Source organism: Rhinichthys klamathensis, unplaced genomic scaffold (genome assembly GCF_029890125.1).
Source record: "Rhinichthys klamathensis goyatoka isolate OS25496 unplaced genomic scaffold, OSU_Roscu_1.1 h1tg000181l_1, whole genome shotgun sequence".
In the NCBI taxonomy this organism is placed as follows: Eukaryota; Metazoa; Chordata; class Actinopteri; order Cypriniformes; family Leuciscidae; genus Rhinichthys; species Rhinichthys klamathensis.
In genome coordinates, this window is record NW_026606709.1 from 3,845,158 (window position 1) to 3,872,694 (window position 27,537).

General features: G+C 38.4%; 2 protein-coding genes across 4 annotated transcripts in view; both read left to right on the top strand.

Annotated features, from left to right (window-relative positions):
• Positions 1-18,918, top strand: part of hipk2 (homeodomain interacting protein kinase 2) — a 95,975-nt gene extending 77,057 nt beyond the window's left edge. The window contains exons 6-15 of one of the 2 annotated variants that reach the window (XM_056261320.1): positions 963-1,147; positions 1,267-1,429; positions 4,926-5,055; positions 5,603-5,715; positions 9,626-9,756; positions 13,254-13,433; positions 13,598-13,918; positions 14,718-14,965; positions 15,896-16,047; positions 16,129-18,918. In XM_056261320.1, coding sequence (XP_056117295.1) covers positions 963-1,147; positions 1,267-1,429; positions 4,926-5,055; positions 5,603-5,715; positions 9,626-9,756; positions 13,254-13,433; positions 13,598-13,918; positions 14,718-14,965; positions 15,896-16,047; positions 16,129-16,587 — 2,082 coding nt within the window. In that variant the 3' untranslated portion in view covers positions 16,588-18,918. Of the gene's footprint in view, positions 1-962; positions 1,148-1,266; positions 1,430-4,832; positions 5,056-5,602; positions 5,716-9,625; positions 9,757-13,253; positions 13,434-13,597; positions 13,919-14,717; positions 14,966-15,895; positions 16,048-16,128 lie in introns of both variants that reach the window. The other variant, XM_056261319.1, reaches the window with a different exon arrangement.
• Positions 18,919-24,193: 5,275 nt separating this feature from the next.
• si:ch211-1e14.1 (UPF0606 protein KIAA1549) overlaps positions 24,194-27,537 on the top strand; it is a 56,586-nt gene continuing 53,242 nt past the window's right edge. For both annotated transcript variants that reach the window (XM_056261322.1, XM_056261324.1), the window contains exons 1-2: positions 24,194-24,470; positions 25,810-25,976. In XM_056261322.1, coding sequence (XP_056117297.1) covers positions 25,892-25,976 — 85 coding nt within the window. In that variant the 5' untranslated portion in view covers positions 24,194-24,470; positions 25,810-25,891. The remainder of the gene's footprint in view (positions 24,471-25,809; positions 25,977-27,537) is intronic.

The following is a 27,537-nucleotide window of genomic DNA, read 5'->3' on the forward strand; positions in this document are numbered from 1 at the left end:
TCTTTGTATATGCCTTGTATGTATAGATTAAATGGTTTTACATTATATTATTATTTATTATTTTAATACTATCATATTGAATTACATATCATTTTTTCAGAATTTGTTTATTTTTTACATCCTCAGACAGACGGAAATATCTGGCCGGATGCATTTCTAAGAGGATCTGTAAATAGCTGTAAATTTGAGGGCAAACATTGGGGAATATCAGAAAGGTTATTGCTGCCCTCTGAGAAACGCTCACACTTTTTGACTGACAGACCTGTGTATAATAATAGAGTCGTACACGTCAAGCACTGCGGGATGTGGGAATTATTTACACACAAATACTTACATGCATTATTTACAAAAGCTGTAAGATGTAAGCTGGATCAGAAGATACAGCTGAAAGATTTCATCATTTGAGAACACCCAGGCTTTGCATTGAACACACTAGGTCTGATTTATTCCTCAAGTATGGTTGCTAATTTTCTCTACTTCCTTTATTCATGGATTAGCACTGTCCGGTGCAATTACAAATATTACCTAGATAAGCAACTTTTGTAATTTTGCATTAAAGCATTACAGCATTAAACATTTCCCCTGCATTTTCTGTGCGGATTTTGGTGGGGAAGTTATAAAATGTGTTGAATTAAAGTGGAGTGCACTACACTTTTATTGCTAACTGAAAGGATGATTAAATTAGCCAAAATATTTCTTAAATGAACAAGCAAGAGGCAGAACATTGTGATTGTTATTGAATGTGAAATTCATTGAATTTTTGTAGGAATTCTTTTTTCTGAGGAATTCAGTGGGCACAGATTCCATTTTGATGCGTTGCATCAGAAAAAGAAGGCAAGAGCTGGTTAACCGTGTTTGAGGATCCCTAAAGTACTTGTTGGTCTCTGTATGTCAGTCAATGTGTATCTCTTTCTCTCTGTCTCATTTCTAACTCTCATTTTTTTCTCTTTTGCTGTGTGCAGGTGAATATGACCACAGACTTGGAAGGCAGTGACATGTTGGCGGAGAAGGCAGACAGGAGGGAGTTTATTGACCTGCTGACCAAGATGCTGACCATCGACGCAGACAAGAGAATAACGCCCATAGAGACACTCAACCACCCCTTTGTCACAATGACACACTTGCTGGACTTCCCACACAGCACACAGTCAGTTCAACTAAACCAACAGGAAACTTTTGGGGGGTGGGGGGTTGTAAAGGTTATGTAGTTTTATCAAATATGTTATTGTGTTTAGATCGCTGACTATGTCCTTTTCGTTTCTGCAGCGTCAAATCCTGCTTCCAGAACATGGAGATTTGCAAGCGTCGGGTGAACATGTACGACACAGTCAATCAGAGCAAGACGCCCTTTATTACACATGTAGCTCCCAGCACCTCCACCAATCTCACCATGACCTTCAACAACCAGCTTAACACTGTGCATAGCCAGGTCAGTATCTACACACACACACACATTATCACATCTAACTAGTGACTTCCCATTACCGTATATTGTTCTTACCTATATATGTTATGATAGGTAAACCATAAATCGAGTTTGTTGTTGTGGTTGGTGTAAGTTTCTGACCTAGCAGGGTCAAAAAGACTAACACTTTACCCTTTAAGCTCAAATGAACACATGTGATCAAAAAGAAAATTAATTAATACACCACAATAAATAATCAAAATATATGTACTCGATAATTAAATGATAAATATAATGAAATTATGGTATTGTAATTGCATTAAAGCATTAATATCCTTAAAAGCATCCTTATACAAGACAAATGCACTTGAGAAGTCAGATAATATAATATATGATATAGTTCATAAATATTTAAATTCTTACATTTATATTTCTGTTGTAAATAATTATTTGTAATAATAATAATAATATATAAAATAATAAAATAAAATAATTATATATATATTGTGTTAAATGTTGTGCTTCAAACAAGCAATATTATGTAATTAGATGTTTTAATGGATATGGAGACAAGATTTTTGTGGTGTATGGACCATTTTCTTTTTGAGCACATCATACATTTTTTTACTAAATTATGTTTCAACCTCACAACTACAGCCATGTCAGAACATACACAACAACAAGCTACTGTATATGTAACAAAAATCTTGAATATTTGAATTCAGGTGCTACCTAAACCCTTACCGATCCCTAGTTCAGTTTAGTTTCCCTTAAAGCTGCAGATAATTAACTCAGTGGGACAATCCAAAGAAATTAGTGTAGCACTGGCCCATTGACCACTAACAGTATCGGATGACTTCCTTCAGCGGACAGAACACCAGTCATATCATGGGCCATTTGGCCTGTGTGTGTGTGTGTGTGCGTGCACGAGCGCGCGCGTGCATGCGTGTGTTTCCAGCCTTGCAGCCCTCTGTCACAATGTGCTGATTAACAACATGACAGCCTCTACTTCCTGCTTGGCTTGCATTTTACCACTTTGCAGCCTTAAAGATTGCACCACTTTGTTTCCTTCTCTCCTTTTGTTTCCTCCTGTTTTGCCTCAGTGCAGTTTAGCTTCACCAGGGAGCGGTTGTCTAAACTGCTGACAGAGGGCCAGGCATGAATCCCATAATGCCTTCATTTTGAGTTATTTGATCGGCTCAAAACGTGACTTTCCCCTTCGAATAAACATGTCTGAAGTCAAAAAGTCATATGGCTGTAATGTTATAGCATTCCGGCCTTTCTGTAACGTCACGAGAAGAACATTGTGTAGGGCATTCAGTGTGTTCGAAGGGAAAGCTTGTGTAGCATTAGCCAGCTGTGAGGGTGAAGTGTTTATTTTGTGTGATGAATGCCATGGCGGCGTATTGATTAACTCTCTCCCCTGATGCTCGTCGGCCTTGCTAAACGGGGAAAATGAAAAATGAAAAGCCCTGTACTGAATTCTCCCCATACAAACCTTAATGAAAAGTCTATAATTACTAGCAGTGGCATGAGATGAAACAGTATTGTTTTAGTAACAGATGAAAGTAAATAACAATAGCTTCCATTAAACGAACTGATTTTGATGGTGCACATCTTTTTTGTCTATTATTTTGTTAAATTCCGCCCCTTTCTTAGAAGAAATGACAGGCATTTTACATGGAAATGCACTTGGATGGTCATGTCTAGATGATAAACCTCTTCTACCTCCTTCTACCAAGGTTACAGATAGGGTTGGTTGATGAGACACTCGAAAAAAAATAGTTTACAAATGCGGCATGTGAATTTCACTAGACTTTTTGAAGAGGGTTACCATATAAACATGATCTATTCAGACTTGACCTCGAGTCATGCCTTTTTTTGTGTGGAATTTTTGTGACTTTTTATTTACAGAGATAGAACAGAAAGACGTGAAAATAAAGAGGCTCAAACCCACATTTTTCATATTACCACCACAGCTCAACATTTTTATGTTTAAGCATGCCTGCATACCACTAAGCCATAGCTTAAGTCTGGAAGGTCTGGCTTAGTTTTGGAAGGTCTGAACAGGCACATGAGATCCTGAGTAGGCTAGACTCAAACCTACATTTCCCACATGAGCTCCAAACCTCAAAATATGTGTGCTGGAGCATGTGCGCAGACCACTAAGCCATATTTCAGACCCTTATTTTTATTTTATTTTTGAAGTTCTGAAAAGGCACATTATTAGAAACTTGATTAGGCCAGACTCAAACCCACATTTCTCATATTAGCACCATGGCTCAACATATTGTCTGAGCATGTGTGCCAACCGCTAAGCCATAGCTCAGACCATTTATATATTTATTTGAGAAGTTCTGAACAGGCACATGGAAACTTGTGGGTTTAAGCCTGGCCAAAGCTCAAAATGTTCATGCCGGAGCATTTGCGCTGAACGCTAAGCCATAGCTCCTCAGACCATGCTTTTTTTTTATGTTTGTTTATTTTGGACATGGGAACTTGAGCAGTATAGACTCAACCCCAGATTCCCCAAATAGGCTTCGTGGCTAAAAATATTTATGCTGGAGCATGTGCACTTACTGCTAAGCCATGGCTCGGACCTTCTTTTTTTGGTTTGAGCAGCCCTTTTCTCTCTCTGGCGATGTTACCGCGCTCATATTTTTACTTCTGGCTATATTTTTGGCTTGTGCTTTCATTATAGAAAGAGAGTGACTATGATGGAAGGACCTGTACAATTCTTCTGAGAAGCACATTTGGTTCACCGTTCTAGATGGAGGAGTGGGAGTTCCCTCGTTCATCAAACCTTCTAGACGTGCAAATTCCACATTGATAGATGAATAAACAGATGAATGTGCTGCAGTCAGGCCGGATTAAAAAGCACTGGAGGGGAAATCTAGAGCAGAGGCTTTGAAGAACAGATTTTTTTCTCCCCTCACCAGTTAGATCTGTGTGTATATTTAATCATAGCTTTAGCACAAAGAGGGATCATTATCTGCTGCTAATGAGACTGAGCAAATTCAATGAGTTGAAGGGTTGATGGAGACTGTAACACAAGAGCATTGATTGAAGCTCTCTCACCTCCTCTTTCCTCTTCCCTCACGCTCAATAAGTCATTTTATAGAACATGCCTGAACCTTAATGCCGTCTGCACCCACTAGCATCTAATTTGTTGAATTTGTTGTATTCGCTTTGAGAAATTAGTTGACATCAAGCATGCTTCCCATGCCTGCAGTTTTCATCAGCTAGTTTTTTTGAACATCCATCCTGCATATTGAGAAATATTTTAAGGAGTTTGTTTATCATTTGCTATTCTTTGAAATTTTGCCCTGCATCCCTCTCATCGTTGTTCCACCCAATCCCCACACCCACTTCCTCATGCTTTTGTTTGTTTGTCTTTGTTTTTGTTTTATCCCATCGGTTCCTTTAGGCCACCAACCTGGCTCCCTCTTCCACCAGTGCCACCCTTTCCCTTACCAATCCTGATGTCTCCATACTAAATTACCAATCTGCACTCTACCAGCCTTCTGCGGCCCCCATGGCTGCCGTGGCCCCCAGGACCATGCCCCTCCAGCCCGGTGCGCCACAACTCTGCACCGCCCGACCCGATCCCTTCCAGCAGGCCCTCATCGTCTGCCCACCTGGCTTCCAAGGTGAGCGCTGTTTTCATTTATACTAAACCCACATATCTTTGGCTGTTACATACAGTAAATTATGCTAAAGTACTAGTTCACACATAAATAACAATTCTGCATTATATACTTACCCTAGTGTCTTTCCGAACTTAATGTTATTTTTTCTGTTTTTAAAAAATCTTTACCCAACTCTTTCCATATAACAGCAGTTTATAGTATCTACATCAGACAAATAGGACAAAAAACAACAACATTAAAGTATCATAAAAGTGGTCCACACGACTGGTGCGCTATTCCAAGGCCTCTTAAGCCATACAATAGATTTATGTGATGAACAGACTAAAATTTAAGTTGTTATACATTGACACTTGCTTCTAGATTCAACAATGAAAAAATTGAAATTTCAGTCAGGTTATCATACGGATAGAAAATACACTGCTTAATTTCTGATTGATCATGTGACACTGAAGATAAGAGTAATTGCTTCTTAAAAATCCGTGAAACAGAATGAGCTGTTTCATAAATTTGGCCATCTAATTATGTTTACCTTGTTATTTCTTTCCAGGTTTGCAAGCATCACCCTCTAAACACACTGGCTACTCGGTGCGGATGGAGAATGCAGTTCCCATAGTAACACAGGCCCAACCTCTACAGATCCAGCCAGGCCTTCTGACACAGGTATAGCCAGACATTGCCCCCATTGCCATAGCAATACAAAGCCACATTTTCTAAACTAATTACACCCCTCTGCCTTTCCCAAATTCTCAATTACATCCGAGTTTGGCTCCAACCAAAGAGCAATTAGCATGACCTACTTTGTTTTAATGATAAAAGTATAATTCACTTTCCCTTTAACAAAATTAAGAAGACACTCTCATTTCATGGCAAATAGATTAATTGAAGCCAGGTTGGATTTATCTCATAATGATCTGCTGTATCAACGGGGGTGACCTGCCTTTACCCTGCCAGAGATTTTACCCCACTGATGGTTTGCTTTCCTGCTTCCACTAAGGTCCAGGGAACTCTGCTCCTTTCTTGGAGTTAGAGGAAGTCAAGCTTTGATGAGCAAGGCTGAGGTTGGCTTTAAATGAGGTCTGTGAGTGCTCAGGGATTTGTCTACCCTCTGGAGCCGCAAGGAAGGGCCCAGACGGCTTTTAAAATTTGAGACCGGGTGGGGAGGTTCAGAGCCGTTTAGCTAATTTGTAATTTATCCTCAACATTTCCTAGAGCTCTTGCTGCTGTTTTAAGACTCTACTCTTCTGCTTAAAAGAATAGTTCAGCCAAAAATTACAATTATTTACTCACACTCGTGTTGTTTCAAACTTGTGTGACTTACTTTCTTCAGTGAAAGATAAAAGGTGAATTTTTGAGCAATATTCTGGCCACTCTTTTAAATTGAATGAAAGTGAAGCAGGACAGTGACTGTGAAGCTCCAAAATGACTAAATAAATGGCATAAAAGTATCAGAAAAGTAGTCCATATGTGTTATTTTCCAAGTCTTCTGAAGCGTTGTGTGAGGAGCAGACCAGAATTTAAGTCGATATTTACTGAAACTCTTGATATGCATTCTAGCTGTCCTGGGCATGTTCATGAGAGTTCATGAATTAGAATTAGCAATACCCAATTTGTGAATGAATCAGATCTTTTCAGTGAATCTGTTGATCCGTTTATAAAAGTAGACTGAATACCTGATTAACAAATTAAACTGAAACAAGTTAGCCTTTTTCGGGACCAAGTACTTTACAGCGTCTTTATTGTTCCTTGCGTTCAGGAAAGCCTGAGCATAAAGTTCACGGGTGATTATTGGAGCACTGCATTGGGAAAGGCAGTTTCTCCAGAGTAAAGATTGGGGATACTTGTTTATCATTTCTCCAGGGCCTCAACCGCCCATTCTTCCCCCCTTCAACCCAATCAGCCAGACCACATCGCTCCTGTTGCCAGTGGAGTGGGATTCTAGAAGGCCTCAGCTTTTATCTAGAACAGGAATGCAGAAAATGCGAAAACAATTGGCGAGAGAGCGGCGGTGCTTTTAGAGCCCTGGGGGTGACAAAAGGCTTTCACCCCGTGAGGGCAGAAAAGCTGTTAGGGGGGTAGTCGCAGAGATGGCCTTGCATGGAAAACTCTTATCTGGGTTAGCGTTCCAGGCCAGACGGAACAATTACACAACCCGACCCAGAGTGAGAAAGGAGGATGCAAAGTGTCAGGAATGTAGGCAAAGTGCTTTGGGGACATAGATCTGATGAAATTATTTGTGTCATGGCCGGAAAAAGTATGTAGAGGTGTTGCCACATACTCAAATATGCACTTTTAGGCAAAGTTAAGGCTAAATTAAATGGGGTGCTAAATGTAAAAAACAAAACAAAAAAGTTTCTCTCAGATAAGCTGTAATTTATATACAATGTAAGCTGTGTATTTATATACAGTGTATTATTGATAAAGCACTTCAAAAATAAAACAAATGACAATGATAAGCTGATTATAGTTTGAAAGTAACTTTGCTTGCTTAAATAATACCAATCCCATGCACACCTTAAATTGCCAGAATTCCGGAAAAAGGCTCAGATTCACACCTCTCACATTGATAAATGCCTTTCAAACATCGTAATAGCATTTTCTTTCTTCACTTTTTCCCCCCATCACTCCTCCTTTTGTGCAAGTGCTGTGGCCCATACAGATGGGCTGGTAAATAGATGTGCAAAGAGTATTAAAGAAACAATTCATTAGTTGTACATTGAACTGCTAATCAATAAAGCTGCATTAAACTATTAGAGTTGCAGGCACTCAAGCTCACGTCTCTGGTCAAATTATGCCTGGCACTCCTCGCTCTCCTCACCCGCCACACAAAACAGCTCCTCACAAAGCCTCTGAATGGGGGCCCCTGAATTTAATTAAAGTCAGAGCTGATTTGGAAAATGTCTAGCACATCAGCACACTGCCTGGGAGATGCCACATCTCTTTATTAAGGCAGGGTCTTATCTTTTTTATAGCCATGAGCCAAGGCCGTACGCAGTGTGCAGGGCCCCATCTCAGGCCCTCATCTATGTAGATACGGTGCCAAGGTATCGAGGGAGAGAAATGAATAAAGTTCCAACGAAAGTGGCTCAAGCTTTTTTGTTATTCCACAGGGAGATATTTTATGTTGTCCATAATTTGCTTCTTCAAAGCCATCCTGCTCGCTTCTTCATTTTCTGACCAAGAGAATAATTACCAAAGAAGAAGGATGCATTATAAAATTGGTTATCTCTTCTGTACATATTTAGTTCTTACTCAGTATTTTTGTGTTGTTTTCCAGTACAAATATCTAAACATTTTTAAATCACCATACATTTACATGAGAAGCAAAATTATTTGTTTTCTGAAAAATCTAAATGAAGTGAGTTTATGCTTAAAACAAGAAAATATGGGGTCAGAAAAATATTTTTTTCCTCTGTGATTTAAAGGTGAACTAAGTAACTTTTTTACCTTAACCGAACAGCTTTGGAGTCATTGTAATGTTTATATTACTGATTTCATGTTGAATGGTGGTCGTCTCGCACCCCCCTGGTGCCCGTGAGCCGCAAAACCAGCCTTGCAACTTTGGGCTCGCCTCAGTGTTAGGAAGTATCGTGTGATATCAGGTCTCGCGAGGTAACGAATTGCTTTACGGCAAAAAAACAGATCTGATAAAATTCTGATAAAATGAGCATCAAACAGAAATAACCCGGCGCCGTATACATGTGGTGTTCGAGGCGCACATACAATACAGACTGCCGACAGTTAAACAGGGCGCGTGCGCAGCTCTTAAAGGGGCCATACCTTATTTCCACTCGTTACAGCGTCCATCCTACTGAACAGGTACCGGTGTACAGGGGGAGGGGATCCGGCCGTGAGTGCGAGCCATCTCTGCGTGAGTGCTATTCACGACAGTACAAGTACTCCACAGCGACTCTAGGGGTCACTGTTTGACAAAAAACAGAATTCCTACTTAGTGCTGCTTTAAGTTGATTTTTCTGACCCCATTGGCAGACATTTTCTGGTTTTAAGCATGAACTCAATTTGATACATTTTTCAGAAAACTAAATTTAATATGTTAAATAATTGTGCATCTCCAGTAAAGTAATCTTGATTTAAGAAGGTTTAAATATTTGTACTGGAAATAAAAAGTAAGAAAACCATTTTTTTGCAGTGTGTGATGTCTCTAGGCCCAAACACTGATGCTGCTGTGTCTTAAATAACTAAATGACCCCTTTGGTGGTTGTTTGGCACAGTTTATCACTTACTAGCGGTCATTTCTCTAAATAGCCATATCCTTTTTCTCCTCTCTTGAAATATGTGGGTGCAGTCCCCTGGCCTGTTTAGCTGGTGCAACCCTGCGATTTGATGTGCCGGGTTACGGGGTCTTTACACTGACTGCAATTAAATAGCTCGAGGTCACGGAGTCCGTGTGCTGTTGTTTGCTAGTAGGCGTTCATATCCTACTTGACTGTAATGTCCATCTAAATTGGATTACATGAGCTCTACTATCTGTAGATGTTTTGACCTTCTGCTGGAGATGTACCTCACTATTTTGGTGCTAACCCTTTGTTTTCCTTCCATCCTGACCTTACAGCAGGCCTGGCCATCTGGTACTCAACAGATTCTCCTTCCGCCAGCGTGGCAGCAGCTCACACACACTTCAGTGCAACACGCCACCGTCATCCCCGACTCCATGACCAGTTCGCAGCCTCTGGCCAACTGGAGGTTAGTTGCCACTATACCATTTTGACTGCCATTTTGTTTGACCATTGGCAAATGGGGAGCAATAGATTCAAACACTTTTTCAGCTGCTTTGATTCCTTAAGTATTTTTAAGCCATGAACCAAACCAACCAGCTACAATCACAAATTAATTAAAAACGATGGAGAATATAAAACTTTGATGTTGATTTTGTTTATTACAAAATACACATATTATGCACATTTAAAAAAAAATTCAAAATATGGAAACTATTTAACTTGGGAGACTGACTATCATGTAATTCACAATATTTATTGGGAGTGGGTGCTAAAGTGTTAATTTGATTGTCGCAATTATCTGATTGGTGGAGATTTCTTTGCAGAATCATTGGTAATGTTGTTTTTCACCAAGAATTCCGTTGTTGAACATTGTTATTTTAAATAATAATTCAAAATAATGCAGGCTGAGGGCTTCAACAAAAGCATTTCCCATCGATTAGCAACCTCGTAGCTCAGAGTAAGGTTTATAAGTTATCGTTCCAAATCAATTCCCCATGGAGAAAATGTGATTTTTACTTCTGGAACCCAACTGTTTCACTCTATTTCGTTGAGATGTTGGTGCCACAGAAGCTTTTAATTTTTTTGTTTCTTTTATTTAGCTGAGCAGATCTGGTAAAATTCGTCATGTTTAATAGAGTTTCCATTAGTATTTCAAAACCAATTATATCCTCACAAAAACATAACTTATACCGTGCTGATTATAATCAGGTCACGTGGAACTCAACCGATCTGTTTTACGATATCATGACTGGTGATGCATATATTTCGCGAAAGTTCAGTACTGGGTTTTAATAATCTCCTTAGATTATTAACTAAGCAGATTGAATTATCTAGGTTGCTTAGTCTGCAAAATGCACCTACAAAGGCAAAATGCATTTTAATTATTCATTTGGAATGCAGGAAGAGAATATTTTAAGACTGATACTCATTATATTCTGGATTCATTTAGAATTCATGTTGGTTTCTTGTATTAGAACAGAGGAGCGTGTCTATGGCTAGGACAGGGTAATGGAGTCAGGTCGTGCTGACCTGCATGATGTGAACGTATTACAGAAGAATATCTGCAGATCATCACACCAGCGCCTTAAGCTCAGCCCGGAGGGCTCTATAGTCCCAGTCCGGTTGGAAAAGTGTCGCACTTTTACTGCAGAGATCCTCCTCTGAGATCTATTGCTGTTCTCTTCTCTTCTCCTCTGCTATTTGCTGCAGTCACTGCTGCCTCCTCTGGCCAAATGTTGCATTGCATTTATTCTTCATTGAGATACAGTTGTAGCTGATGATTGAAGAAGATGGTACAGATATCTAAATTCTACTTAGTAAAAAATAACAATGTTTATTCCTATGTATAAAGTATTTAATTTTGAGTATTGCTGTAGTATCAAATCATTTTGGAAAAAAAAAGATGACCATTACATTACATGAAGGAGTTGCATAAATCTGTTTTATCTGTAGAATATTTTTTGTTCTCCAGTAGAGCATCGTACACTACTATTTTTAATTGTTATGTGTGTTTGGTTTGACAGTAAAACATTTAAACATCCTTAAAATAAGGTACAGTAAATTCACACAAAAAAGCTAAATATCACAAAATGCTAAGAATCATTTTTAAAGTATGTATCTTGAATAAATGATACATTTCAGCACCATTTTTAGGTTTCTAAAGCAAAATTATTTAGTAAAAAATGAAAATTTTAAAAGCAAAAGAGAAGTAGACTTTTGGACCCTCAGTAAGTGTATTTTGTCTCATTCCATTACACATTTATCATTTGGATTAAGCATATCTATTCATATTATCTTTGGCAATTTTGCTAGCTAGTTACATTTGTCTTGTTGAAAGAATGTTTAGAAGACTTACAAGTTACTGATCAAACAGATACTTTTAGATTCATATTATTATACACTCACCGGCCACTTTATTAGGTACCCCATGCTAGTAACGGGTTGGACCCCCTTTTGCCTTCAGAACTGCCTCAATTCTTCGTGGCATAGATTCAACAAGGTGCTGGAAGCATTCCTCAGGGAGTTTGGTCCATATTGACATGATGGCATCACACAGTTGCCGCAGATTTGTCGGCTGCACATCCATGATGCGAATCTCCCGTTCCACCACATCCCAAAGATGCTCTATTGGGTTGAGATCTGGTGACTGTGGAGGCCATTTTAGTACAGTGAACTCATTGTCATGTTCAAGAAACCAATTTGAAATGATTAGAGCTTTGTGACATGGTGGAAGTAGCCATCAGAGGATGGGTACATGGTGGCCATAAAGGGATGGACATGGTCAGAAACAATGCTCAGGTAGGCCGTGGCATTTAAACGATGCCCAATTGGCACTAAGGGGCCTAAAGTGTGCCAGGAAAACATCCCCCACACCATTACACCACCACCACCAGCCTGCACAGTGGTAACAAGGCATGATGGTTCCATGTTCTCATTCTGTTTACGCCAAATTCTGACTCTAACATCTGAATGTCTCAACAGAAATCGAGACTCATCAGACCAGGCAACATTTTTCCAGTCTTCAACTGTTCAATTTTGGTGAGCTCTTGCAAATTGTAGCCTCTTTTTCCTATTTGTAGTGGAGATGAGTGGTACCCGGTGGAGTCTTCTGCTGTTGTAGCCCATCCGCCTCAAGGTTGTGCGTGTTGTGGCTTCACAAATGCTTTGCTGCATACCTCGGTTGTAACGAGTGGTTATTTCAGTCACTGTTGCCCTTCTATCAGCTCGAACCAGTCTGGCCATTCTCCTCTGACCTCTGGCATCAACAAGGCATTTCCGCTCACAGAACTGCCGCTCACTGGATGTTTTTTCTTTTTCGGACCATTCTCTGTAAACCCTAGAGATGGTTGTGCGTGAAAATCCCAGTAGATTAGCAGTTTCTGAAATACTCAGACCAGCCCTTCTGGCACCAACAATCATGCCACGTTCAAAGTCACTCAAATCAACTTTCTTCCCCATACTGATGCTCGGTTTGAACTGCAGGAGATTGTCTTGACCATGTCTACATGCCTAAATGCACTGAGTTGCCGCCATGTGATTGGCTGCTTAGAAATTAAGTGTTAACGAGCAGTTGGACAGGTGTACCTAATAAAGTGGCCGGTGAGTGTATATTAATATACACTACTGCTCAAAAGTTTATTTTCAGGAAGATTTTTTTCAAAGCAATTAATCAGCAATTCAGCATATTAGAATGATTTCTGAAAGATCATGTGACACTGAAGACTGGAGTAATGATGCTGAAAATTCAGCTTTGCCTTCAAAGGAATAAATTATATTTTAAAATATATGTTAAAACACTAATTTTTAAATTGCAATAATATTTCATAATAATAATCTGTTTTACTGTATTTGTGATCTTATAAATGCCGTTTTGGTGAGCATAAGAGACTTCTTTCAAAAACATTACTGATTGGTAGTGTAGTCTTTATAGGGCATGCTTTAATTAAGCTTGTTTCGTTTCAGGAATTCACATCCCCATGGCAGCCATTACAATCCCATTATGCAACAGCCAGCCTTACTGGCGGGTCACGTCACCCTGCCCTCACAGCAACCTCTCAATGTGGGTGTGGCTCATGTCATGAGACAACCATCAAACAACAGCTCCTCCTCCAAAAAGAACAAGCAGCACCAGATAAACAACAGGTCAGAAAACCCTTGCTAATACAACTAAGACAGTTTTACCATGGCATCAGATGGGAATATTCATATATGTTGGTATTTAAATGTTACCTCAATGAATGCCATGGTATGATGTTAAAAAACATGCGTACCGAAATTAACTTTAGAATTGTTTTATTCTTTTTAAGGAACGTGTCCGCGTACGACGTGCCCTCCACCCAGCCTGTGACGTCACCACAGCGCTCCAAACGAGTGAAGGAGAACACCCCTCCTCGGTGCGCCGTGGTTCAGAACGGCCCGTCTTCGACATGTGCCCCATCACAGACCTGTGGAGGAGGGGGTTGGGGAGGCGAGCAGGCATGTAGCACCACTCGAGACCACCACGGTCAACACAACCCACCGCGTCAAACCATCGTCATCGCCGACACTCCCAGCCCGGCCGTCAGCATCATCACCATCAGCAGCGACACGGATGAGGAGGACGACCTCAAACAGCCCACTAACACCAGGTCTGAAAAATGGGACGAGCCATTTTAGCACACATAAGTTCTGTAATATGACATATTTTTGAGCAAAGTGGGAAGTGATTTAGGACAGAACTTGATTATATCCTTCAGGATTTGATTGTGTTTTTATTAGGGTATAATATTATTGGTTAAAGGAGTAGTTAACTTAAAAATGAAACCTGTATGAATTTCTTTCTTCTGCTGAACACAAAGGAAGATATTTTGAAGAATGTCGATGACCAGACAGTTGATGACCCCATTCACTTCCATAGTATTTATTTTTCGATGGAAGTCAATGGGGTCCATCAGCTGTCTGGTTATCGACATTCTTCAAAATATCTTCCTTTGTGTTCAGCAGAAGAAAGAAATTCATACAGGTTTGAAACAACTTTAGGGTGAGTAAATAATAACAGAATTTTTCATTTTTAAGTGAACTACTCCTTTAATATTTTCCTTGGTCATGTCAAATCATTTCAGAGGTGAAGAAAGTTGTTACATTTTGATGAAAGATCATAAAAATTATTTGTTTTCTGTGGAATAACTAATCTGTTATCTTATGCATATGATATAATATGAATATGAATAATCTTGCACAATAAGACCAGGGACATTTATTGATCAGGGAAAAAAATACAACTTTTAAATACCTGTTCAGCTCAGGGAAAATACCAGATAATGCTTTGGAAATTAATTTGGTGGTCTTGGGAGTTGGACAAAGATTACATTGTGCTGATGTTTGAATAACTTTACATGCATATTACATAGTTTTTATTTCCAATGAACCTGTTTTGCCTTCTCACAGCACGTCATCTAAACATAGGAAGAATGTCATCAGCTGTGTGACGGTCCACGATTCCCCTGACTCTGACTCCAGCAATACCAGCCCTTACGCTGTGGAGTCCCGGCCTAATGGTCCCAACGCCAACAGCTACGACTCCAAAGTTGCTGTCCTGGACAACTACAGCAACGGGAACCCCCGCACCATCATCATCCCCCCACTGAAGAGCCAGACCAGCGAGAATCTGGGAGAGTGTGATAGACTCTTGCCTGGTGAGACAGGGGAAGGGCTGATAAGATGACAGGGAAAAACGGGCATCTCGCGGGGCCTGAATCAAGCATCAATTTAAAGTGACAGTTCACTGACAGCCTCTGATGTGCAGTGTTGATTTATTTAGTAGATTTATGTCCCATTTCAAAAGCTATAGATGTTAAAACTATTTATAGAGGTAATTCAAACAACTCAGATAACATTTGTCAGAAGAATATTTTATTTCAATGCAAGCTCAAATGTGATGAGCACTATTGTTTTGAAACATTACTATGCAGCTTTCGCAAAAACTTGATTCTAATTGGTCAACAGTAGCATTCTACAGACAATTTTTTATAAGGACCGCTAAACTAAAATTGATCCAGGCAAACGATTTCCAACATAGCTGTGCTAATTTCATTTATTTATTAACACAATTTAACAATTTTTTATTTATTATTGTTTGTTTGTTTACTTTTATTTTTAATTTATCACAATATGTCAGTCAATACTTCAAATGTTATTTCCAAAAATATTTATTTTTATTTTATGTGGTTATTTAACGTAATATAATAAATATTTCCAACAATTTTCCAAATGTATTTATTTATTTTCACAATATATCAATTAATATTTCCAATGTTTTTTCCCCCAAAAAAATATTTTTATTTTTTATGTGGTTATTTAACATCATATAATAAATATTTCCAACAATTTTACAAATGTATTTTTTATTTTATTTTTTTAACATATCATCAATATTTCCCAAATGTTCCTAATTTATTTGTTTATTTATAATATTTCCAACACAAATATATTCATTTTTATATGTATTTATTTAATTCATTAATTCAGTAAGTAGCCTTGTAATAATTGTGATAAGAAGTGCCAACTGTATTCCTGTTAATTATAACATAAGAAGTTAACATAGCATTTTGTATTAATTCCAACAGAAATGATGAACCACCAGAACTCTACCTACAAGTTCAAAATCTCCAATGGGGGCTTGTCTGGAAACATCCACTCGTCGGGAGGCGTATCATACCGACAGCAGCGCACGGGGCCACACCCCTTTCAGCAGCAGCAGCCTCTAAATCTCAGCCAGGTATTTCAGTCAACAATTTCACATCTGGTTTCATAATTCATATATTTATCCACAAAAGTAATATATTATTACTTTGTGTAGGCTCAGCAGCACATGGCGATTGAGCGCAACGGAGGTCACCGGCGGCAGCAGGCCTACATCACCCCCACTATGGCCACCCAGGCTCAGTATTCCTTCCACAACAGCCCCACCCACACAGCTAACGTTCATCCCCACTTGGCCCCCCCTCATCTGTCCGGGCAACACCTCTACACCTACACTGGCCCCACGGCCCTGGGCTCCACCGGCACGGTGGCCCACCTGGTCGCTTCGCAGGGTTCGGCCCGTCACGCAGTCCAGCACGCCAGCTACCCGCCAGGCATCGTCCACCAGGTGCCTGTCAGCATGGGCCACCGCGTGCTGCCCTCGCCCACCCTGCACCATGGCCAGTACCAGGCCCAATTTGCGCACCAGACCTACATCAGCGCTTCTCCTGCCTCCACTGTCTACACTGGATACCCGCTGAGCCCCACCAAGATGAACCAGTACCCTTACCTCTAAAGCTGAAACACTGGAGCCCAGCCAATCGCTGCTCACCATTTCTACCCTTATCCCACCTAGAGACAGAGAGACACGCTGAAGCCTATCGACCCTTAACCCCATCCCCTTGTTCCTTTCATGCTTAAACTTGAAGACAATGAAGATGCCGATGGATAGAGGAAGTGTATTCTCGGAGGGAACGGAAGGGTACCGAGGAGCTTTCTTTTTGATGAGTTTTATTTTGCCTTCTCAAAAGGGCCAGTTAACAATTTATTTTGTCATCTGGAGGTTTGGTTTCTCTTAAAACAGAAGTCGAAGAAGGAGTTCTTGCTTTTGTTAGTTTCTTTTACAACAAGGTCTCATCAGCAGGCCGTTTGGGAGAGACAGAGTTTCGATCGGCGGAGATTTTGTTGGCTTTTCCCTTTCTTGAAATCATTCACCGACTGTTTGAGCCCGAGGTAACGACGTGGATGTTTTGAATTCCTGCGAGAATTTTTTTGGATTAGGGGGAAATACGGATATCTGCTGCTCTTCAAAGAAAAAAAACAACAACATAACGATGGCCTTGAACTGTCTTAAACGTTTCCAAATTACTCGCGGCGAACGGTATTGTGCATACTCCGCCGCGCTCTCCGACAAAAACACCTGGAGGAATCTTCTGGAAATAGGACGACAAAACTTTCTAGTGTATTTATAGACTTTTCTTTGTTTGTGTTCACATTTAGAAAAGAAAAATACGTTTGTCAGACCGTAGAACATTAGCTGGGCCCCTCTTTGTAGAATGTAGCAGTCTGCACCCGTTGATTTAATGAAGAACCTTTCTTATACCAATAGATTCTTGTTTTTCCTCTTTCAATGTGATTGCACAAAGTGGTTACAATAACATAGGCATGTTCAACATGGTAGTCGGTCGTGCGTTTGCGTGCATGTGTGCGCTCAGCACATCTGTGCGACGTATTCCTCCACAGTCTTAGGTTTATCATTGTTACCTCGTAGTGCCTTACATATATTACGACAGTTTACTTGGCTGGAAACCCTCTAGAACCAGATGCTAGTCAGAGAGTTGGCTCCTAGGTTGAACATCTTCATCGTTTCGTGTTTTTTTTGTTGTTGTTGTTTTTTAAGTTCCAGGATTAAGCATTAGCCCTAAACGTTATTTAAACGCTTCTCGTTTAGCGTGCATGAGATCTTTTACATTTACAGATACTTGCCTGGGGTAATGAACCAAAGTTGTCATTTAAAGATAAGTAACTTTTGTTTGGGATAGTGGATATAATTATATAGCGTATTTACTGTACATACCGTAGCTATGTGTTTTAGTCACCTTGGAATCAATGCGATGTCACTGATTTTAGGCTGTATATGTCATAAAGGGGAGACTAAACGAATATTTCATGGGAAAAGCCAAGTGTCGTTCAATCAGTTGGAGACTGGGCTGCACAGTTTGTTTTAAATTAAATAAAACATACCAGGTTTGAAGAGGTTGTCTGTTTATGGAAGGCTGGACTTGGTTCAGAAACCTGGGAGGGTTTGAGAAGGAGAGTCTTGGTAGGCGTAGGAGAGACTGAGGTACTTGTGGATTTTGATGGGAATTGTTGGGAGAGGGAGAGGGCAAATTCCACATTTTTAATGAGAATAGCATGTTGGCTTTGAGCACGTTGGTAGATGCCGAGGGAAGCCGTGCAGCAAGATTGCACACAACACTCTGATTTAAGCGTTCGTTCGAGGTTCTACGAAGATCTGTGGTGTTTTTATTCTCACGTACACCTTGGGGTTTCATACAGCCCCATGTTGCATGACATATCTGCAACAACATGCACCGTAAATCAAAATTGGCTGGTTTTTTTCACTGTTTGTCTTAACATAGGAATCACTTATGCTACAGGCGTCCTGTCAGTAAAGAGATAATGAAAGTGTAGAAAACTGTGGGCCAATGCTTGTCTTTTTGCTGCTTAATTTAAGATTCAATATGCTAGCCAATCGTTCACATTGTGTCCTAACCATGCGCTCTGTAATAAACCAATTAAAAAGAAAAGAAAAGTTTATATAGTACTTTATATACCCTACCATTGAAATGTTTGGGGTCAGTGAGATTTTGCTTTTAAAGAAATTCATATATTTATTCAGCAAAGATGCATTAAATTGACCAGAAGTGACAGTAAAAACATATAATAATAATAATAATAAGATAATAAAATTTCAAATAAATGCTGTTTTTTTTACTTTCTATTCTTCAATGTTTTCAACATTGTTAATAGAAGAATACATGCACCAAATCCACATATTAGACTGAATTCTGAAGGATCATGTGACACTGAAGATTTGAGTAATGATGCTGAAAATTCACAGGAATACATTACATTTTATAATATATTACAATAGAAATGAGTTCAAATGCAATACATTTTCACAATATTTTACTGTAATATTAAGTAAATGCAGCCTTAGTAAGCATAAAAAAAAAACATTAAAAAAAAACCTTGCCAACCCTAAACTTTTGAAGAGTAGTGCACCCACAAAGAAAAGGAAAAGTTTTAAAAAATTAACTTAATTTTTATAATCACTTAAGTATGGAATGGAAGGAAAACAAAATAATAGGCAAAAGAAAAGAATAAGCATTCAAATCAAATTGAATTAAACTAAATAAAAAGGAAAGAAAAATAACATCCATGGGTTTTTGTATTTTGCGTATAGCCTATGTCTGTGATGATGGGCTGGGTAGCCCCGCCCACAGTGAAATCTCATTGGTCCAAAATTTTCAGACATGTTCTGGTTGGCTGTGATGGTTATGTGCCTGGTTAGGACACAGTGTTTGTTTTGTTTTTATGTTGGGCACATCAAATATATCCCCTTCTGCCCTCACGCCACAAAACTTGCATTTGAAGTAGTTTTTACTTTGAGATGTTTCTATATTATTGTTTTACTTCACTAGGTATATTGTTTTCTCATAGAGAGTGTTGCAATAATGTTCGTGGATGTTTATTATTGTTTTATGTTATATGTCAAGCATCATTTGTTTGATTTCTGGTGGTCGATATGTAACTGTGATGTTTAATATTCATATGTGGACCCTCGTGGTAGGAAGCATAGACTTTGTCCAAGTGCTCAGCCAAGCTCTCACACCAGTTGCGTTGTACCCGAGCCTTCGGTTTGATAGCTTGTCAGATTGATTCATTAGGCTGTGTGTTACGACGTAGGATCCCTATAGATGTTTTGTTGTTTTTGTTGTGCGTATGTTTGTTTAGGCTTAAGTTGGATGCTCATTCAAGCACACAGTTAAGAAAGGCTCCTTCGATGATACTCCCATAAAACATTCCATTCCGGAAGGAGCCATTTCTGACTGCACTGATCTGTTGTCTCCAGTCTGTCTCACCTCACAGGGACCGACCTGTACGACCAAATTGGGACTCCGCTGGCATTTAAGGAGTTTTGGTTCTTCCCACCAAAGAAATTCAGCATGTCATTGATGTGCAGACATCTCTCTTGCTGTACTGGAGAAGGAAGAGTGAGTTTCATTGACATTTAGAAAAATAAAAACATTAATAAAAAAGGTTAGATCAGGTCGGTGTCAGAAAGGAACCTCTAAATGGCATACTAAAAAGCAAAATAGAAAAGACACAAATAATGCACTCTCATGTTCTCTCAGATTTCAGTGCAGTTGCTTTTAACACAGTGTAATCCAGTGTTTTGTACCGTTCTCATACGTTTTGTCAGTGTTAGTGTGGACAAAACTCCCAATCTTGCATCTAATAAGTGGATTTGTGTAAAAAATAAGGCCTTTACATTTTTTTTTAGAAAAAAGAAAATGTCAATGCCACACTTTATTTCATTTATTAAAGCTGTGGTGTGTAATTATTTACTCCTGATGAGTATAAACACTGTGGCTTAAACTTTAAAAATGGCTTCACTTTTACATTGGATCAACCAATGGTGTGAGATGGGGGCGTGGCTATCAGTTAGTCCAACCAATGAAAAGTTGGGAGTGTTTCGAATACAATTCTGTTTGGTGCCACTACTAGTGACACTGAAATTATACACTGCAGCTTTAAATTTCTGCTTTTGGAAGCTTTATTAATTTGGTTTTAACTAAATATTTAAGAATCACAGAGATAAATTAGTGCTTCATGTAGTGGCCTGTGAATTGAATCAGTACTGCTACCTTTAAACTGGTCACGAGTACAAAATGAATGTAAAATTTGAGACTAAAATATCTGATAAATATGATGATTGCTCTGGATAGTAATCACTGAAATGCACGACTCACTAGAATGACTTGATCAATCAGTAATACAATGTTTTTAATTCTCATGCAAAATAATGCATTTCGATTTTTTAACTCGTAATTGAAATCATAGAAAGCCCTATTCACTCTACGAACGTAAATGGATGAATTATGAACCAGAAGTCATAATGATGTGTTGTTGTTTTTTCTTTGAGATTCAGGCTTTGTCTGAACTGTATACATCAATGAAAATTATGCAACCAAAATGTGCTAGAAATAAGAATTTACGATTTTGTTTTCCGTCTCGTCAAAATACTGCCTTCTCCTTTATTAACTGCACTCGAAGCTTTAAGGAACCATGAATATGTGCTGGATTGGTGATTTTATGCGAAGCCTGGGGTTACCCAGTCAAAATCCTACGTCCGACGTTACAGGAAGCAATGGATTCAGCAACTATAAGGATTGAAAAACATTCCTGAAATCTCATGCCAGTCAAACCCCTGATAACTGTCCGATGGCACCCAAATCAACACTTTTAAAGCACATGATCGTGAATTAACTCAAAGCTTGCAGAAATCACAATGGATTTTTGTTTATTTTCTGTCACTGAAGTGGCCACAGTACTTCCAGAATTGTGAAGCTTTTGTTCTGCTTGTTTCCATCGGATTTTTTCCTGACATCTATGGGCTGAAACAGAAGCACTAGGGGTTAAATGCACCATTGAACTTGAATGAATGTGCTAAGAGGCCAAATATGACAATACGGCCATCTCCACATGTTGTTTTAGAACCAAAAAAAAAAAAAGCTAAACAATAATCATTATGCCCAAGAACACTCATCGCTCAACTTTCTTTGTTTGTTTAATCTACTGCATAGTTCCTGTCAGGAGTATGTATTACAGAGTGACATTACTACAAGCGTGTAAAACGTAACCTATATCACAAATAGATAAGAAACACCAGTGAATGCAAGTGAACTTATTTGTACAGAAACGTCACTCATCACACGAGTCGCCACAGTAACCTGTTATGTAGCTGTGATGCACCGTAGCCGTTTGTGCAGCCATCGGAGACGTGAACAATTTTCTACTTGCACAGCAGTGAACATTCACAGTCAAATGTAAAAACTAAATATTTTTCTACAATGTTTCAAGACCTAAGAAAGCATCCGACCCCCGACCCCTGATTTTTGTCGACTGCTGTATGGTTTTCTCAGTAGTGTGTATCACATTAGTTGTTGTCAAAGCTATTGTGTGCTGCAGTATTTCCAGGTATACTTCTTTGTTTATTGTCCTTTTTTTTATTATAATTATTATAATTTTGCTTTGTTTATTGGAGATTTGAAGAAGTGTGACGTCTCATTATTTCAATCTGTTAACGTAGCATTATATGTACCCTGTACCTTAGGCTAATATTATTAAGTATGCTATGAGAATGGATATTTTACTGGCTTTATAGAATGTTAAAATGAATATAATAATGACAATAATAAGAATGATTTAACTCCTAAAAATTGAGTACTTGCTACTAAGCGCTTGTGTTACCATTACAAATGTTGTGTGCTTCTCTTAATAATTTTCGTTGTAGAAAAAAAACCGAGTGAATTTTATTAGGCTTCGACAACTAATGATAGCAGTGTAAATTCATGGAGGATTTTTAACAAACCTGGGGGTTATAGAAGAATATAGTTATTTTAATCGTTCTATTTACTAACTGTAGGGTGTGAAGGGGCTCGCGTCGTGGTGAACTATGTTATAGCTTGTTATTCACTGTTACTTTTGATCATTTTTCGGTCTCCAAGGTGAATCGAGTTATTAAAGGAAATTTGTATGCTCACATATGCATATTGTATATGTGTAGAAATGTAATCACACTTTGTCTTGGATTTACATTAAACTGTTAAGTCACGGCATCTGTCTTGTATTTTCATGCGGTCATTGTGAGTTTCTTTCTTGTTTAGTCCAGAGAATAATTATCTTCTGGTGGCCTCAATCTTTTTTTTTGTTTTTTTTTTGTACACAGGACAAAAAAAAAAATCATATTGTTCATCATATTATTCATAGTATTTAAAGGTGAGAACTTATCAATTTCAAATACAGCTAAGAAAGTACAATAAAAAATAATTTACATATATATACAGTATATACATTTATACATATATTGCTGGGTAGATTACTCAAATTGTAGTCGGTTACTGATTCCAAATTACATGCCAAAATTAATCCAATTCATGCTAAATGTACATGACTTATTTTAGTCAATGTTTTCTGACTACTTTTTGATTACTTTTTTTTAGTACTTTTGACCTAACTCGTTTATCACATTGATTTTAATTTTTATAATCTTGTACCATATTGATATAAAAATAAAAAGAGAGAGAAAATATATTCCATTCTTAGTTATCATCAACATGAAGTGCATTAAATATGACTATGTCAGGGTGTCCCAAATTGGGGCTTGTGAGTTTAATGAAAAGCTATTAATTAAATCATAAAAAATTCAAATAAATAAGTTTAAAATAGAACAATCATAATAAAACATTTACTAAAAAAAGATTAAAAAATAGTTTTTACCTGCATGTCATGTGACCATTTACTGACATCAGAGATTCGTGAACTTTATTTTATTATTATTATTGACTTGATATTATTATTGACCGAACGTATTAACTTAAAATCTAAGGGCTTACTTCAAGTAAATATTTTAGGGCAAAGAGGTTCGGCTAACAAAACATTTGGGGAATCCCTGTACTGCATGTATGAAATGACATAAATTTGTACATTTTAATGTGTTTGTAAGACAAAAGCTTTCCAAAGACAACAATACATGGTTAATGACTTAATTAAAATAATAATGAACGTGTTCATGAGGCGCTGATTAGATTTGCAATGTTGAGAAAAGCTTCTTAAAAGTGAAATAATGGCTGTAAATTCAGTGATCAAATGCTGTGTGATTCTCAGTTTTCAGAGATAGTCACATGACTAGTGGCTGGTCTGTAATGTGTAATTTCACAAACCTGGAATACCTTCTGCATGTATATAAGCAGTAAGCTTTTAGGAACATTTAAAATATAACAAAGAAGTAGAATCAATGAATTGTGAATAACTCACTGCCATTGTGAGAATAACATGTAATCAATAGAAAAGTGTAGTCTGTTTATGAGTATTTTAAAGACGCCGTTGCCCTCAGTGACCACTAGGGTGTGCTGTTACATTACCAAACTCGAACACATTCTTGTAGCGAATCGTTTAATCGTGTTCAGAATCTCCTCGGTTGTGAAAAATCAAACATGTAAAAACTTCCTTAAAAAAAAAAAATCTGGTTCAGGTGCAGAATATGCAGCCACACAAGATCCGGTAACAAAGCACGTTGCAGTTAAAGCACAGACGCCGGCGGAGGTGTCAATCTAACCCGGATTACTGAAGGACGGCGAGGGGAGCCAATGACCGGAGAGCCCGTACAAGAGACTCCAAATCCTGCTGTCAGGGGAGGATTTAGTGCAATCCCGAGCACCGAGCGGTTGCATCTGAGAAAGTGAGTGATGTTCAAACAGGGTCCAGACATTTATGAAAAGAAAATCACACGTTGTGTCATGCAATCATGGAAAAAAGAAGATTTAATCCTGATCTGAAACTGGATATGGACACTATCGACTTCAGATCGCTGTAACTCGGTTTTAAAAGGTAAGGAGTTGCTTTTCTAGGCTGTGCATGTGCTAAAACAAAAGTCTTTCTTTGCTTTAAAATAACTGATATAAATCCGATTCAGCCGCAAGTTAAAGTTACTAGACATTTTGCAACTACAAGTTAACTCGAGTTAAATGCACCATCAAACATGTAACGTTATATAGACGATGTTTGCAATCATTTCTTTCAAAAAGACTCCGTTATGTGGCATACAGAAACACATCCGAAATATTATGTCCTCTTAGTTCCAATAGTTAATCAAGCTAGTTATAATAACACCGTGAAATCCTAAAATTACTAAGTATTTCTCTCATAACCATTACAGAACAGTTACTGCAAATCCCGACTAGAAGCCTAATCCGCGTGCAACACGCTCGTTTAGCGGGGTTTTAACGCACAGTGAGTTCACAAGCCCTAGTCTTTAACTTACATTGATTCTGAAGCATGCAGTGTGCTATATGTCAATGTGTAAGTTTAGTCATTTGAAAGGAGCACACTATACAAATATGTTTGGATCTCTGCGAGACTCGGTTCGTGTGATATTGCACGATAAAGATGTCCGATTCAAGAAAACGAATCGCGCTTTTGAACTGGTTCTTTTTGGTGAATCTATTGAACAAGTCTAAATGATTCGTTAACGAATCTGCCGGGATCGTTCCTGGTGGTTCTCGAGTGGGAATTCCAATTCATGCCCGAGAACAGATGAGTGAAGTGATTTGTACAGGATTTGATAAATAGGGCAAAGTTAATTTAAAAGTCCATAAGCAGAAATTATATTAGTAAACGTACTGGAAATATTTGCTGTTTTATGACGGAGACACGAAACAGACTGCAACAAACAGCTGGGACTTTATAATAAACACCTGTTAAAAGTGTCCTTAAGTGTAATAAACAGCAGTAAATAATTTTACTGGAACGTTTAGAGCTTATAATATGTCACGCCAGGATTGCAGGGGCCACGCGATGACGTAATTGCGCCATGACGTAACTGTCGTTCTTTGAGCTGGTTCTTTAAAACGAATTGTTTGAAAGAACCGATTCGTGAAAATGAGTCAGACAAGTTAAGGAACAAAGGAACCGTACGGTCTGCGCTCTGCACGAGCACTTCACTTGTAGTGTCACTCAGTCAGCGCGAGGCAGCATGGCAATGCATTTTAGTGGTTAAAATCTGCAGCTATTAATTAAAGTTAGGGTTTTAGTGATACGCAAGATGTGATTTGTTCGGTTTATGATTAAATCGTTAGATAATGTTACGGGAGTATTCATGAATTCATGTTCAAAAAGAGGACTGAAAACATGACCTAAATAACAGTGGTATTGTCTTCATCTGCTGCAGTTCACGGTGACTAGTTGAACGCGTGGATTGTCTCCTCGGATCCCCTTGGACCAAACATGAGTTTCACAAAATTAAGGGTCTAATGATGGAGGAAGGTAGTCGGGTCACCGCGTGCGTGCTGCTGCTGATGTTCGTCTCCATGGTGACCGCTGATTCACCTGCTGCAGGTAAGTGATGTCATGGTCTGCTTTATTTGGGATGGGTGATCAGTTTGCAACCGGTAACTGGATGAGTTTTTTGGCAAGATGATAGGAATTTAGCCTTTTGTGGGAGACCTTTAACTGCTGTAATGCAATGCGAAGTTTTGAGAACAATGTTTTTTCTCATTAGCAATTCATCTTCACATTTTGGTTCAATTTAAAAGCAGGCCAGATTCAGAGTCAGACCTGGATCATGTTTATCCTCAAGTAGACATTGGATGTGTATTGGAAATCACTGACAACATGATATAGGAAGCATTTCCCCTTCATTTTAGAAGTCTATTTAGCTATCATAGCTGTGCACAGTTATACTGTATAGTAGCTGCATTTTATTATTTGCCTTTAACATTGTTTTTCCCTCCTGTCCATGACTCAAAAGTTGAGAACCTCTGCTTTGGAATAATATCTTATAACTGTTTTTCTTCTTTGTTTACACAATGCAAGCAAACTATATAAGGCCTTAATTTGAATTTTCAACTGTGACACTGTGTCTACACTGGACGCGAGCCGTACAATGCGACGCGACAAAAGACAGTAGAAAAACTGATGATGCAGTATGATGATTTATTTATTTTTTTACAAGGATGGAGGCATCTCTTAGTCTTTGAAACTCATTTCTTAGCCTAGTCTCTCGAAATGTTTCATCTTCAAAATATCTACTTTTAATTTAAAAGCAGGTCAGATCCTTGACTGTTGTAAACGTAATGACGATGGATATTTAAGGCTACTATTCTTTTTTTGTGTGGAACTTCTACATTGGCTCTTGATTTACCCTAATCCATGTCACTGAAGCGTGTTGTCTTTGAACCAAAACAGTTCCTTCCGTTTACAGACAACTCTACAAATTAATATAATTTTTAATATCACTCACAATTTAGATATTACAAATTAGGCACACAGACTCATCTTGCCTGTATGTCGATTATACTCTTTCACGGTCTTAAGGGTCAAAGAACTCTATAAAGACAGAATAAGAACAAAAATCTAGGCTACAGAAAAGAAAATCATGCTGCTAGATGCTTTTTGTTGGTAGAAAAATCTTTAGATGCAATTGGATTCATTTGCACGTTGCAGTGGTTTCTCAAGTTCAAACTCAAGACTTGTGAAGTTTTGCATTCATTTTTTAAAAGATCGTGTCTATCATTCATTCAAGAAGATTTTCATAGATCAGCTGTCTGAGTAAACTTGACTGCTATGCGATTCATTCCAATTACCCGTCTATTTATGCTGAAAATCAAAATATTAGGAGCTTATCATTGAGTGAAGTGATGGTGCATTTATGTCACAAGCTGTATTGGAATGGTGTTTATTTTCAGTGGTCCACTTCACTGATTCTTAAAGGGATGGGCCTAGTTCACCCTAAAATGAAAGTTCTGTCTATTAACCGACATGTCAGTCCAAACCTGTATGACTTTCTTTTGTAAAACACAAAAGAAATTTTAAAGAACTTTGGGAACAAATCAACATTTGAGCCCATTGGTTCAACTTCCATTGTATGGACAAAAAACAGCCATTTCTCAAAATATCT